The following is a 15700-nucleotide window of genomic DNA, read 5'->3' as shown; positions in this document are numbered from 1 at the left end:
AATATTTAAAGAAACATTGCTATCATCCTTGGAGCACGGGGGAAAGGACAGAGAAGTGTAGGGCAGGGGCAGTGTCCCAGGGGAAACAGATTCTGATTTCTCTCACAGGTGGGGGCAGCGGATACTCCTGATGTCCAGGTGGATCCAGAGATGCTCCTGGCTAAAATCTGTGCAGAGAAGCCTGAGCCAGTATGCACAGCTGGATTGTTTAGAGTCTATGTGACTCATGCTCATCTTGTGGTGTACGAATCCACAGAACGTAGGTTCTCTGACTGGCCGTCCATTGGTTTTGTCTGTCTCAGGTCTGCATTTATACTGGAATCGCCCAGTGTCTGAATCTAGCACATTCGGTTCTCCCTGGATAAGAGTCACTTTTACGGGGACACAGCATATAAAATACAGTTGTTAAATGCAGGCAGTGGTCCACCTTGTCACACTCCTGAAGACATTGCTGTTGTCCTGAGTTTGCCTTTTGGTGGAATATTGGGAGAAATTGCTGCTATCTGCTGGTGCAATGTCCCTATGGATTAGGACTCAGGGTCAGGCAGGAAGGTAATCCAGGGAGCAGAGGTCTTTGCATGCAGGGAGTGGACATCAATGAGTCAGGCTTAACCTTCTGATAATCTCCTGCCCTGACTGCTTGGATTCTGCAGGGAGTTGTTGTTCATAGGACAAGGAGAAGGTATGGAGTGCACAGTCACTGGCACACTTATTTGGTACAACTGGGAAATTGGAATGATCTGTAGGTTATGGTTGAGGCCCAACACTCTGACCCCCCAGGCTTCCCCTGGAAAATGCAGCCTTGCCTCTGGTGCACGTGGGACTGGAGTATCATCTTATAACTATTGCATCATCAAACTTTCTATTGGCTGGACACCCAGGTGTCATGTGGGGTTATAACCCATGTCAAACAGGACTGTCATTATTCCGGGGTCTGGGTGTTTGGGAAGTGGTTCAATAAGTTGATGGGCTGAATACTCCTCACCCTCACTCAGCCATGGGTGCTGAAGGATTTACTCTAATGTAGTCCACTTCATTCTTGGTCAGAATTTTGTGGGTGAGCCATCGTTTTTGGATGGGAGAATGATCAGGAATGTGGTAGTTTGATTCCATGATCTGTGTCGCCAGCTCCCAAAGATCTTCATAAATGGGTGTCTCCATGACAATTGAAAATACAGAATGACACTTAGACTCCAAACATCCTTGGGAGTGGGTTGAGTCTTGTATTCTTCCTGCTGGATGATATCAGGGGCATGGTATAGGAGAGTGACCTGGAACCAGATCAGTTGCTGCTCAGGTATGAATTTCATGCATATGCCAATATCAAGGAGTTTGAGGTTGTCTCTAGCATCCACCATGATTCTTGACTTCAGGTCTCAGTGCATGATGCCCTTGTGGCAGTTGCCTATTGCACACAAGATCTGCCTGAACACTCTCCAGGCATCCTCCTCTTGCATGCCATCAAACTGGATGTGGTCAACTAGCTGTCCTCCCTCACCAGCATGCTCCATCATGTATAGATATGTTTACCTATTTCAGTAATCTGAAATAGCTGGGTCACATGGGATGTTCCAGGCCCATCACCATAATCAGTTCAGAGTGGACTGAGATGTTTCCTTTATCCTTTGACAGGTCTTTTACCACCACCTCTACCCCAGTGAGGAAATGGTGGGCTATTTTCACCTGGAAACATCCACCACACCCAATGACCCTCAGGACCTCATAACAATCCCTGAAGGCTATCTCATCACAGGACGTGGTCCCCTGCAACACTGCAATAGACTGACTGCTCTTTCTACCCATCCTAAGCAGGAACACCAACTAAGGATGCTACATGAAAAGAAAATGCAAGCCAAAACAACATTGTAATTACCTTGTAGCTCCATGTAGAGCAGATGCCATCTACTCTGAGTAAGGAGATACCTGGCAAACACCTTGGGCCACTAGGATTAAGTTCAAACACCTTGAGCTCCCATTGGTCTCTGCAGTAAAGTGAGTTATGGTGTTGGGGGAGGAGTTTGAGATTTGGAGAAATGGGAGAGAGAAATGGGGTTTGGCATCCCTGCCAGTTAGTTTTGTACTAATTTTTCTTTTGTGTTAGCAAACTGCAGTGGTATTGTTTATAGAATTTCAGGATCAAAGCAAATGCCATGCAAAGGATTCTTATTTACAGTCAGTGTGAATATAGAGCTAATGATATTTATTTCCTGCCACTTTTGTTTATTTCTAATGCTTAATTTAGACTTGATTCTCGTTGGTTGAGTATCCTTTTAGTGAGTTTCATTCCCCTGCTGGCTCTCAGTCTTATTTTTTTTTTCAGCATAAAATATTTCATTGAGTAACCTTTGTAGTGCAGTCTTCCTGGTAATATAAGTTCTTTTATATTTGGCTTGGAAGGTTTTTATTTCATTTTCAATTCTGAAAAATAATTTTGCTGGATATGTTATAAATAATTCCAAGCCCTCCCTGCTTTTATGGTTTGGAGTGTGAAACCATTTGAAATTCTAACTGGTTTACCTCAAAATGTGACTACCTTTTTTATCTTGAGGCTTTTAACATTCTAACCTTAGTCTGTATATAAGGCAGTTAATTATAACATGTCTTGGAGAGGATCTTTAGTGATCTTGCCTATGAGGGGTTCTATGAGAATCTTGAATTTGGATTTCTATCTCATTCTTAATGTTCTTAAAATTTTCTGATATTTATTGAAAAGTTTGTACATTCCTGTACTGTGTATTTTGGTGCCTTCCTGTGTGACAGTTATTCTTACCTTTGTTGTTTAAGATTTCTTGAATATTCTGGTCTTGGTCTCTTAACATCTTTACTGCTGCCTTTATTTTTGAAAAAATGTTCAGCATCTCTAACAATTGGAGATATACAGATCAAAACTAATCTAAGATTTCATTTCAATCCAATCAGTATGAGAATTATCAAGAACACAAGCAGCAATAAATGTTGGCAAGGAAGTGGGGATAAAGGTACACTCATACATTCCTGAGGGGAATGCAAATTAGCAAAACCATTATGGAAAGCAGAATGGAGATTCCTCCAAAAACTTGGAATGGAACCACCATTTTATCCAGTTATCCCACTCCTTGCTTTATACCCAAAGCACTTAAAATCAACACACTAGAGTGACACAGCCAGTACAATGTTCATAGCAGTTCAATTCACAACAGTTCAACTATGGTATCAAAACTAGATGCCCTTCAATAGAAGAATGGATACATTATATATATATATATATATATATATATATATATATATATATATATATATATGATGGAATATTACTCAACTTCAAAGAAAAAGAAAATAATGGCACTTACATTAAATGGACGGAGTTAGAGAATATCATGCTAAGTGAAATAAGCCAAACCCAAAAAACCAAAGGCTGAATGTTTTTTCTGATTTGTGGAAGTTAATTCACAATAAGGGGTGATAGGGCAGAATAGAGTTAGTTTATATGAGTAGAGGGGAGTGAAGGGGGAAGGGCTGTAGGGGAAGGAATGATAGCAGAGGTGATCCTGCAATATGTATAACAGAAAAATGAGAGATGACACTCTATTTATTATGTGTGATCTATCAAAATGTATAAATGCATTCTATTGCCATGTACCACTATTTAGAACAAACAAAATGAAAAAATAAAAGATGAAAAAAGCCTATTACTTAAAAGATTATATACTTTGTCTTCCATGTCTGAGAATATGTTTTCAAAGTGGTCTAGTTTACTGGTGATGTTTTCCACTAAATTTTTAATTTAATTTACTGATTCTTTCCAGGATTTCTGTTTGGTTCTTTTGTAGAATTTCTATTTTTAAAAATCTTCTTTCACTTCCTGTATTTTCTAATTCCTTACATCATCTTTTATTTCAGTGAATATTTTAGCTATAAACTTTCAAAATTCTCAACATTTCCTTTACAGTGGTGTCAACAGGATCAGTTGTTGATGTGTTGTGGACTGCTTGGGGTGGTTGGTTTACTTGCTTTTTCATACTATTTTGGTGTGTACCCATCTTCTAGAATGATTATTACTTTTATAGGCTTTTTCTTTTTTCTTTTTTCTTTTTTTTTTTTGTATGAAGGATTGAACCCATGAGTACTTAACCAACAGTGAGACTCATCCCAGGCCTATTTTTTTTTTTTTTTTAAATTTTGAGACAGAGTTTCCCTAAGTTGCTTATGGTCTCAGTATGTTGTTTAGGCTGGGCAGGAACTTGTGATCCTCCTGCTAAACCTCCTGAGCCGCTGACCTTACAGGCATGAGGCACCACACCTGGCAATTACTTCTCCTTTTATACAAGAGATAATTTAGTTAGCTTTTTTGTGTAAGTGCCCTGGACTGGGCGAATATCCAGGTATTTTTACTTCCACTCACCATGTGTCATCTGCTTTTCCCAATTTCAGCATTACTGACAGAAGATACTAAACCCTATTTACTACAATTGATTCAGAGCAAACTCATACGCTAGTAAAAGTTACAGCACAGGGGACTTGATGAAAAAATTCTCTGCTCTTTCCATACACTTGGAATAAAACTGTAGTAACATGGAGTAGATTGAGAAATGAATTATTAACACTAGTAAAATTACTCTTACATTATGTAGGAGATGAAAAAAATAGAATTAAAAAGGGCATGAAAAAATGAAAGAGAAAAGGAAAAATAGAAATGAATAATCCAAACCAAATTAAAAAGTAGAAAAGGATGGAGGGATTTGTTGGTAGCAGTTAATGTTAGAGGGAAAAGAGTGACTAAGAGGAGCAAGTGTAAATCTGACCTAGGAAAGCAAAAATAGAATTGTTTCCAGTTACTGTTTAAAATATTACAGGAGTACAGACAAATGGGTTGAGAATGCAATATTGATGAAAGGTGAACATTTATTGATTTGAAATAAAAAGTAAAATACAAGATCAAAATTGACATTAGAGTTACATATAATAATCCAGGCCAAAGTGAAAAAAATGTTCTTATTGAGTCTTGCTTGTGTGGATTTCATCAGGATTTGGGACCTTTAGAACATGCCCACCAACCTTCAGCTTTAAGTCTGTGTTTCTCTGGGCATGGCAATAGTGATCACACCAGCTCACTCTAAAACAATTCTAGGAGAGTCCGTCCAATCTTTGGTATATCTAGGTACCTATGAGCTTCCTGTCAGTTTGGAAGAGAGGATGTGTAATTTTCTGTGACTAAGCTGCCCGGTTATACTGTTAGGAGGTGGTGTCTTCTGTGCCCTCCTTAAGAGAACTCCATATATCCAGTGCTGGTGGATATTTTGAAGAGTGTGAGGTGTGGCAGTGTAAGGTGGAGGTATTTTGCTTGATGTGATGGTGGGTGGCCCATGGGGTGGGGCGGTATATGGCTGCTGCCCTCTGGGGTACACAGGTCACTGCTCAGTACACTTGAGCTTGGGCACAGTGGGAGGTGGATGGTGTTTGTGGGGTGCAATGTAATTCCTTTTGTGGCATGGAGTGTCCAGTATGCATGAGGTTTTCCACTGTCTGCTGTGGTTATCCTCAAAAATGACCTTTTCTGGGTCCTTGATGGTGCTGAAACTGGGTGGTAGCTGGGTACTGGCAGTCCAGGAGCTCGGAAAGGACTTCTTACACTTCACAGAGGAATCTTGGACTTGTATCAGAAGGCATCTGGTTTCATTTAACTCTACCTGAGCCGAACTGCAAGCCCCCCTAGAGGAGGGACTCTCCTACAATGGGACCTGGAGCCTTGCACCTTGAGTTCAGCTTCTAGCCCCTTCCCCACCACCTCATGTCCTAAACCTCCACCAACTCCTGGGTGGAGGAACCTGGGGCTGACTGAACACCCATGGCCACATAGGTGCTGTCCATCACCCAGGTAGGTGGGGGTTTCCTGATCTGCACAGTCAGCAGCCATCCAGCCTGCTCTTCCATAACCGGAGCCGGGTAGCTGAAACGGCATATGTTCCAAGTGAGCTGCGCATGCGCACTGCACTCAAGGCGATGTCACGAAGGGTTGCTAGGTAACCATTCTTCCATTGTTGAGGGATAACTGACGCTGAGCTGTTCAGCCCCCACTCATAACTGACCGCTGAGCGGGTTCAGTCCGTACTTAGTGCCACTTGTTGGCGAGACTAAGTGAATTCTCGGTTTCAGAAGTGTTGAAACGCCCCAGTGCAATGAATGGGGCCTCGGAGGCCTAGCCATGGCCTCCAAATCAATTCAGACAGAGAGTTTTATTACCCGGCGATTCCGGAAAACTATCCTCAGGTATAAGGTTCCCTCCAGGATCCACAGGGCTGCATGTTTGGGCAATGTGGAAAAAGTGAACAGGATCCTTGCTTATGGGGAAGATGTGGATAAAAGAGACAAGAAGAACAGGTAATAGGGTGGGGGTGGCAGGATGCCAATCTGGGAAGGTGTGGCAGAAACCACCTCCTTCCCTGGGACCAGGGGGAAGGAGGGAAAGGGAGGCCAGCTCTCATTTCACCAGGATGGTATACTTTCCCACCCTCGCAGGCACCTCAACACCTGGGATCTAGAGACCTTGGTGATGTCTAGCACTCAGGCAGTCTTATTGAGTAGCAAAACAAACCATTAGTCTTCCTCCCAGTCACTTAAAATTCTCGTAGAGAGCACTTGATTGACTATTTAAAAGTGATTTAAATCACAAAATTATGTACACATAATTTTATGTACACAGCATTTTATTTTTAATGTAAACATTTTTAAAAACATGTTATGTACAGTGTGGAAAAGTACAGCAGGAGACAAAAGCATTTCCCATAATATAGCAACTTAAGGGCAAAAATAATTCTTTGAATACAATCCGCAGTCCATTCGTATCAGTGTAAACCTATGGATATGTGTTCTCTACTGAGGCCCTTACCAGGACATTTTGAAATGGCAAGATGGCTCCTTGTTCTTTCTGGTTTTTGTTTCTAATGGTATTTCACCCTAGCATATTTAGGGGTGCCAATTCCACTCCTCAATAGATTTTCCTTATTTCTTTTATGCTCCACTTGTACTCATTCGTCAACTTCTGAAGGGTTACTCAGTGTTGTCTTGAGCAACCAAACATCTTCATAACCAGATTTGTCGACAAGCCTGGATTTCCTGCAAGCCCTGCACTAATTGCTGTTAGTTCCCCTGAGAGAGACTAGAATTCACTGGAAGCTTTCACACTTAATGAAGCAGCAAACACATTGAGATTTTTCAATGCAGTCATGGGTTTCTGTTGTGCAAAGGGCAGCATGGTGGCTGCCCTATCCAAAGCCAGGAACTGAACCCTCTCCTGGGGCCTCCTCTCAGTGTCCTTTGACTTCAGGGAGGTCAGGACTACACCCCAGAGAGGAAACCCCTACCTGAGTGGGGGCCGTTAGTAGGGCAAAATGGACTCAGTGGTGACACAGCCTGTCTCCTGGACCTTGAGGCCAACACAGGTGCAGAAATGGTATAACTGTCATTCCACACCTAGTTCCACCTGGGTGGAGCATTGCTAACTGTAACTCTAAAATGCCTAGGATGCTAGAATCCAGGGACTCTCAACATTAGCCCAACTCATTAGGACCAGAAGGCCTGGGTACAGCATGGTAAAGAACAGGCCCCTGGCAAAGGCCACCCATGGTTGTGGGGTGTGGCAAGGCAGCCTAATGCTGCTGACCTTGGTAGGTGCCTGTCAGTGTTTGTTCACAACCCCAGGAAGGAGTTCTTGCACTTCACTGAGGAATTCTTGGATTGGCACCAGGAGGCTTTTGGATTCATTCAGCTCTACCTGGGTGGTAGATGCAAGCACTGCTTGACTTTGCGCAGCAAGGGGAACTTGCCTGCAAAGGAATGGTCTAATGGGCCTGCAGTCTTTCACCTCCAGTTCTTCCAGTACAACCTTACCTCCCAAACCTCTGCCTACTCCTGGGTGGAGGAGCCCAGTGCTGACAGAAGTGCAGGTGGCAGGCCTTCCAGGAAATGTCAGCCATACTGGCTGCACCAATACTGGTCATTCGGCATAGTGGGTATGGGGGTTTCTTCTGCTGGACTGGCAGCCTGGAAGATCACGAGTGGAGGAGAATCACTGAAGAGTTGTGCAGGGACCTCTTTTAGGCTCACTGTAAATCCTGAGGTTCTCTTGAAAAATAGTTGAGCTTTTTAAGACCTCCCTGAATGTCACTGATTTCCAGTCGATCATGATGTGTTATATCTCAGAGATATTCATAGTATTTACAGGAGAAATCTCTCCTTTCCAGAGGGCTCGAGTCACTTTGAGAGCTAAGGTTGAGCACATACAGTGTCACTGTCCTCTGAGCTCTACAAGCTCACTTGTGTTCAGCAGTATTATTTGTGAATGACCATTCTGCCCTGAAAGATAGCAGACCTCAGAGCTGCCTTGTTGGGATGCTGTGGCAGACTAGGTTGGCTCACCTATTGGAATCTTTAGGTGGGGAAAAGTGCTCTCTGATGTCCTAATTAATCTTCTTACTTTCCTAGGACCCCACTCCATTATGCCAGTGCCTACGGACATTCAGAAGTGGTGATCCTGTTAATAAAGAAGCAATGCAACATTGAAATTTCTGATAAGAAATACAAAACACCACTGATTAAGGTACATACATTAGTAAGCTAGGGTTTCTGCAGGAGGTGGGCTTGAAATGCTTGAATAAAAAGTGTTTAATATAATTTAAATATAACTAATTTGTGAAACTTGTGAAATGTTTGGCTTTCGTATCTTGAATTTATGGTACATTTCTTGTTATAATGCCAACAGGCAGTAGAACACCAGCATGATGAATGTGTAGAGATTCTTCTAAATAATGGTGCCAATCCAAATGCTCAGGACATTGATGGATACTCACCTCTACACTTTGCCATTTTTTGTCAGAGCACAGCAACGGCAGAAATCCTGCTTTCACACAATGCCAATATGGAATTACAAAACAAGGTACACATCTTCTGATTTTATTTCTAGATTGTTTGATACACATTTGTTTTAATAGTGAGATATGTAGTGTCCATTTCCATATTTAGAAACTTAAGCACTCACTGCAGGAAAATGTGTTAAAAACAATGGGCTGTGGAAGACTTCACTTTAAGTACCGATACTATAAGAGAAGTATTAGAAGGCACAGCTTTCTTGTATGCACCAATTGCAAATATTTGTGAAAACACTGAATTTTTAAAGGTAAAACATTTCTTGTTTCCAAATTATGTTTTGCACCCAAGCTTTTTTCTAAGTAGTGTAAAACAAAACAGGGAAACAAGTTTTGCCCTGGAAATAGGCTGTATCTTAAAACTCAAAAGTATTTCACAATAAATGGTGATCTCATTGCTGTGGGCAAAGGTACATAAGAGGTAATTATCCCACTGTGGTGAGGCTTGAGCAGGAGCAATGGAAAAGTGGAGAATGTAAACCATATTCAGGTTAATGTGGAAATTAGATAATTAAGGAAAAATAGTTCCTTAATAAGGATGAGTTTATTTTTTTGTAAATCTTTTCCCAGTTTCTGTATATGGATGAGGTGCTAGTCAATTTGGGGAATAACAGTGCTTAATTTAGGAAAGGAAGATGCAGAGTTGCAAACATGTCTAAAGAGCAGTTTTAGGAGGGTTGCATATGAAACCAAGCTGCATTTTGAATTTACTGGTCCATATTCTCTCACTGCCTAGGAAACTTACATAGAATCTTTGGTAAATGCCTGTCTCTTGGTTTTGTTTTTGTTTGACAACTGTCCAAATTATAAAGGGATTCATCCCTGTAAATGAGAGATGAGATGAAGAGATGAAGAGATGATTGTCTGCTCCTCTTGTTCTCTACTAGAATAGTATCTCAAAGTGACGTGGGGAAGATTTTAACAATTTAGAAACCTACCCTCTTCTTTGGAGGTTTATACTCAGTAAATCCAGTAGGTCCTGGACATAGATATTTACAAATAGAACCTGAGATTCCCACCCAATTCCTAGAGACTTATCACTAAATCGAGAATTGTAATATAGAAATTCCCAGATCTCTGAAAGTGAAGAAATATCTGGGAGAACTGGAGTTTGACTTTCTTCCAGTCTCCACTTTCTGACAATATCAGTTTAACTGACAGTTGTTTTTCTGTATTTCCATGACTGGGAAATTAAAAGAAGTAGGATTAGTGATACATTTTTGGCTTACAGAATCCATTTTTCCTTCCAACAACAGTAATCATCCACCATTATTTAAAAGGTGTTGAGAAATTTTTGATGGCTAGTCTTTCAATAAGTAAAGATTGACCTTTTAAGAGGTTTATGTTTTTGTTACCATTTAGGTCATTGGGGCAACAAATGCTGACTTTAAGAACGATTTTCTTGATTAGAATAATAGGAAGTATTGAACATTTTTAGCAGCAGCTGGATGCTAGACTGTCTCAGTAGATCTGTTGTGTTTCTGGGGCTCCAGCTTCATCAGCTTAGCAGTTTTAAAAACAAAACCATGTAGTAAGACCATAGGGGGATCCTCTTAATAACTTAGTGTCAGCATTCCTATGCAACTAAATTTTATTAAAATAATAGTCTCGGAAAACAGTAAACAAATGGAGTATTAGGTCATAGATGGTGTTGGAAAAAATTTTTAAATGAAGATATGAATTTTTTGAATTACATTTTAAGACATCTTTTTTTGATTAAAAAATGATATTCAAGAAAGGAAAGATTTTGCATGCAAATAATTGCATTGTACATGACAATTTGGAATATCCACAGCAAAGATAAAAATCAAGGGCTTCAGACTCAATATAACCTGTGGATATATTTAATTTTTCTTCATTCACTGAATCAGCATTTAAAATGCAGGTGAGTTAGTGTTTTTCTTGATGGTAAAATCAATCCGCATATATCAATATAAATTTTTGTTGATTCATAATATTTTTGAAATAATAACTTTAAATTGCAATTAAAATGGAACCAGAGTAAAACAAAACCTAAAACATACATGTGCACTCTGATAGTGATAATAATGATAAACCAGGGTTATCATTATAAATGAGAATATATTTTGTGTTGAGCTTTATAACAGGTAATAAAAACAGCTTTCATTTAATAATGGAAGTAAATACAAGGACCAATTAGAAATGAAATGAAAGTTATCTGAAGCCTCTTTCAATTCAAAACCCATTTCCTTAGTGACCAACTTGGAGGAGGAGTGCCTGACATTGGTATCTGGGATCCTGACACCATAAATGGAATCAAGAGGGTTAGTACTACATGGAGGAAGCTTTCTCCTTATTGGAAAGCTTTTAGAGCTGTCTCCCTTCAACTCCTATTTCCTCCAGTGTGACAGTTTGAGACACAAAAGTTGGTCAAATTGGTATTAATGACAAAGGACTTCGTAAAATATTATACTTCATTATAATATTTCTCTGAGAATGGATCAAGGAATCTTCATGATGAGGTTTGGTATTTCTTGAAAAGTACACATTCTTTGAAAAACAGACGGATAATCCTCACACTAGAAAAGAATATTTAGCTCATTAATTCCAACAATACTTAAATCCTTTACCTTTTATGTTTTGGTGTTTGGGGTTATGGAGATAAAAGACCTAGTTCCTGTCCTCAAGAAGTTCTTGGTTTAGATGGAAGCTGCAAACACACAGATTTAAGGTCCTATGATACTATGATAGAGGCCAAGATTTCTGGAACCTGGTAGGTTTTTTATAAGATTTCTGCTTCAGTTGAGAAATTTGGTGAATAATTTGTTGTTTTCTAGGATGGGCACACGCCACTGTTACTTGCGCTGAAGCACAATAAACAACAAGTGGCAGAACTTCTCATTCAGAATAATGCAAACATACACACAGTCGACAAGGAAAACAGGTAAAATGGTGACATTTTTTTGAAGTTTAATGGAATGATAATAATCATTGAAGTAAATACTATTAGATTAATGGGAAGAATAATAACTTATAATTATTGGGATGAAGTGAATCATATGAACACAAATCACCTTTTAGAAAAGTAATTATTGGGATGAGGTAATACAGATAACATTATGTAGTACAATTCAGATTTTATTATAATATTGGTTGATGTTTGTCATTTGTAATCTGAGTTTATTGGTCATAGCATCAATCCATTAGCCAAAGGAGTTTCACATTAGTTTCATCCATTTTATATAGTATGGGCTCTTTGTTTTCTTTTTCATTCAATACTGAAATGCTTAACCCTTCAGCGTATTTCAACTTCTACTTCTTTGTATTTTTTCTTTAATAGTGTGCTCTATTGAACATAAGCAGGCATTGAAAATCATTTACTTTTGGATGACCCTTTTTTTTAAACTTTCTTTGAAGAACATGGATTTTTTTGTTATCTCTGAGTATTAATTGCTATTGTCAGATTATATTTAATTCCTCCTTTTGATTTCTAACATATTTTGATGGACCTGAGCAAAGGAAAATAAAATAGCTGTAGTGTTATAAATATTTGCTAATAAACATAAGTCATAAGTGGGTGAGAAGGACTCAAGTGATAGGTGTGGATCCAAACATGACTGGTTTGGATTCCTACCTTTGCTAATTGCGAGGTGTGTCACCTTGGAAGAATTACTCATCACTAAATATGTTTCTTGACATGAAAATGTGGAAAATATAGGCTTGAAGGATGGTTGGAAGATTGTGTATATTGCATCAATTTCAGTGCTTAGCAGATGCTTATCATCATCAATATCTGAAACTGTGATGACTGTTATCATCACCATATTTATTCCTATTGTTAAGCCAGCAAATAACTTTTACATATTTGACTTTTTTAGGTAACTGAGTTATAACATATTACATTAGACTAGGGAAAAATAGATTATCCTTCAGTTAAATCTTTACCTATTTTAGTTAAATGACCTTTTTATAGTTATTGTCCATCAAAGGACTTTAAATTTGCAACTACTTCTATGTAATACCCCATTGGGACAAGAGGTTTCCTGTTTGGGTTTTCTATTTGACTTGGAGGCAATATATAAAGATGAATACTTTAAGATACTTATGTGTGTTAATATATGTAAAGATTTCTACACAACCAAATTTAAAAAATATATCAAATTATCTGTTTAAATAACTTTTAAAGACAATTCATCATTTAAAGTATCTAAAGGGTGAAATTATCTCTTTGTTATTTTAGAACCGCCCTCATGCTAGCTGTAAAATATGAAGCGAAACATGTAATTGAGATGCTTTTTCATGGAGGTATTGATGGTTTAGCAGAAGATCATTCTGGAAAGAGAGCGTTATCCTATGCTCTTGCAAGTGGTTTCAATGTGTAAGTGTCTACATTAAAATACTAATTAAATGGAGGTTAAAATGTTTACAATTATTACATCTCACACATCAATGAGATTTCATAGTTCAGATATGTTTGGAATACAGTGACTTTGTCCTCTTCCTCAGTCTCTCTTCCTCAGATCCCTGCAAAAGTCTAGTCTAGTTAGGAGGAGAAATGTGTTCAGGGTTTATTTTAGGACCTCTCTCTCTCTTTTTCTTTTTCTTTCTTTTTTTTTTGGTTCTAGAGGTGGAACCCAGGGTCTCAGGCATGGGAGGCAAGCACTCCAGCACTGAGCTAGAGCCACCAGTCTGTCTCAGGACTTTTAAAACCTTTATCCTTAGGAATCCCAGCAATATCCATTACATTCCAAGTATAACCCCTGCATGTGGGGCACAAATAGCATCATATCTTTGATTTTTATTTTTGGTGAATTTTTGGGTCTTGCAATGTCAGTTTACCAGAAGATACCCTTATTTTTGCTGGGAAGTAGCAATTCAAATTTCTCTGAGGAGTTTCTTATGTCTAAGAAAGAAAATTTCTTTCACCAGAGGGTGGGAAAAAAAGAACTTTTCAATCATTCTTTTGTTTCTGTTAATTCTGTTGCTACAGTGTTGCAATTAGAAGTAGTCCTGCAGTCTGACGATGATTAACTTTACTACTACATTGTCCTGACTGACCCAGATCACTGAGTCTTCATGGTAATACCCACTTACACTTAAAAGTTACATTTTTTCCTTTCACATACAGCCATTGTTTCTCAATGGGCACTCTGCTTTGGTTCAGGATTCCTAGCTTTATCCACCCCACAGTGAGCACACTGATCCTGCCCTTCAGCTTTACAACCTTAGGTGGAGCTCACATGCTAGCTTAGACCTTCATGATAAGTGGTCCTTTGAGGCTTTTGTTTGTCATTTGGCCAACAAACATCATTTGGCATCATTCAAAACTATGGGATAGCCTCAAAAAATGTTACAGGAAGAGTTGAGAGTTCCTTTTTATCTTTTCTAACAGATCTGTACCACAAAGCCTCATTATATCTTGTGAAGCACAGTTTCTTTGGTTGTGGGAGGCCCCAGGTTAGAGTTTCCCAGTGAGGTTGCCAACTTTTGATTGATACCTCACCTGATTTTTTTTCCCTGTGAATGAAAATTTACCCAGCTACTAGGATCTGTTTCTCATTTTACAGAATATTTCAATTCTTTCTCAAAAGGAAGGCATTAAACAGAATTCTCAGAAATTAAAGTAGATTCATTGCATCTAAAAGAGCTAAGTCTCATTATGACACATCAGTGTCCATGTATAAAAGAGGGTTGCTTCTTTCAAGTTAGCTAGAGATCAACATGGAAATTAAGCCTCACTCTGAACAAAGATCTGCTGTAATAGTAATAGTCCAAGCCCAGTGATTGATTAGTTTCATTATAGAGGATATTTGTCTCTCAATTATATTTAAAAAAAAATCCAGTTATAAATTATTAAATAGGTGATTTGTCCTAAACAAGAAAGCATAGAGAATATCACAGCCCGTGGCCCAAATTAAGACTCATGAGCATTTGTTAACAATTGTAATATTTGATCATTAGAACCTGTGAAAAATTGGATTTTACTCAGGTTTCAAACAGAGTTCATTAATGTACAAATTATTCCATTACTTTACTATTTCTCTCAGCATGGTTTATATTCTCTCATTAAATCTTCACAACAACCTGGTGAACTAAAGCAGTACAATCCTTATTTTTTAGGAGGAGAATTTGAGCCTAAGTGAAATGATTAGTGCAAGAACAAAGAGCTATTGGTCATAGAGAGAGGACATCTTCTGAATTCAGGATACTTTCCTTTATGTCAGGCTATTCTAGTTAATGTCTTGAGTCTTGAGTAGGTGAAATTCACTTCACCTTACTCCTTTCTTCTTTGGTTACAACTTATGGGTGCAGTGGCATCTGCTTCAACCTCAGCTACTTGGGATGCTGAGGCAGTTGGATCACATGAGCCCAGGATTTCAAGATTAGCCTGGGCAATGTGGTGAAACCTTATCCCCCAAACAAAACAAACACCCCCTCTCCAAACAACATAAAAATAACTGTAAGGTTAATAACCTGTAGAGAAAACTTGCACATTTGAAATATATGGGGTCAAGTACTGATATTAGCTTTGATGCTATCTAAAATACTTTTCACAATTTGTTTGGTTAGTATTTCTCTTATCAGCATTGATACTAATTTCATTACTTTTTCATACACTATAATAGGAAATTAATTTTGGATCTTACTAGGGAAGCCTATGAACATAATAAAACCAGGAAAGCAGGTAAGACCTTTTAAAAAATATATTTTTACTTGTAGATGGACACAATATTTTTATTTTTTTTAATTTGGTACAGAGTATGGAACTTAGTTCCTTTTGATAGTGAATTACTCTTAGTGTTCCTACCCTGTATAAGAAAATATGATCAGAAAGGAGT

At 38.7% G+C, this 15700-nt stretch overlaps 1 protein-coding gene across 1 annotated transcript in view; it reads left to right on the top strand.

The window, feature by feature from the left end:
• Positions 1 to 15695, top strand: part of LOC306660164 (uncharacterized protein) — a 78152-nt gene extending 62457 nt beyond the window's left edge. The window contains exons 4-8 of the mRNA XM_079138322.1: positions 8461 to 8575; positions 8738 to 8911; positions 11699 to 11805; positions 13102 to 13239; positions 15488 to 15695. Coding sequence (XP_078994448.1) covers positions 8461 to 8575; positions 8738 to 8911; positions 11699 to 11805; positions 13102 to 13239; positions 15488 to 15560 — 607 coding nt within the window. The 3' untranslated portion in view covers positions 15561 to 15695. The remainder of the gene's footprint in view (positions 1 to 8460; positions 8576 to 8737; positions 8912 to 11698; positions 11806 to 13101; positions 13240 to 15487) is intronic.
• The last annotated feature ends 5 nt before the right edge of the window (positions 15696 to 15700 follow it).

This window comes from Sciurus vulgaris, assembly GCF_902686455.1.
Source record: "Sciurus vulgaris genome assembly, chromosome: 4".
Classification (NCBI taxonomy): Eukaryota; Metazoa; Chordata; class Mammalia; order Rodentia; family Sciuridae; genus Sciurus; species Sciurus vulgaris.
The sequence above is the reverse complement of the archived record's forward strand: the minus strand, read 5'-3'. Positions and strand labels throughout refer to the sequence as shown.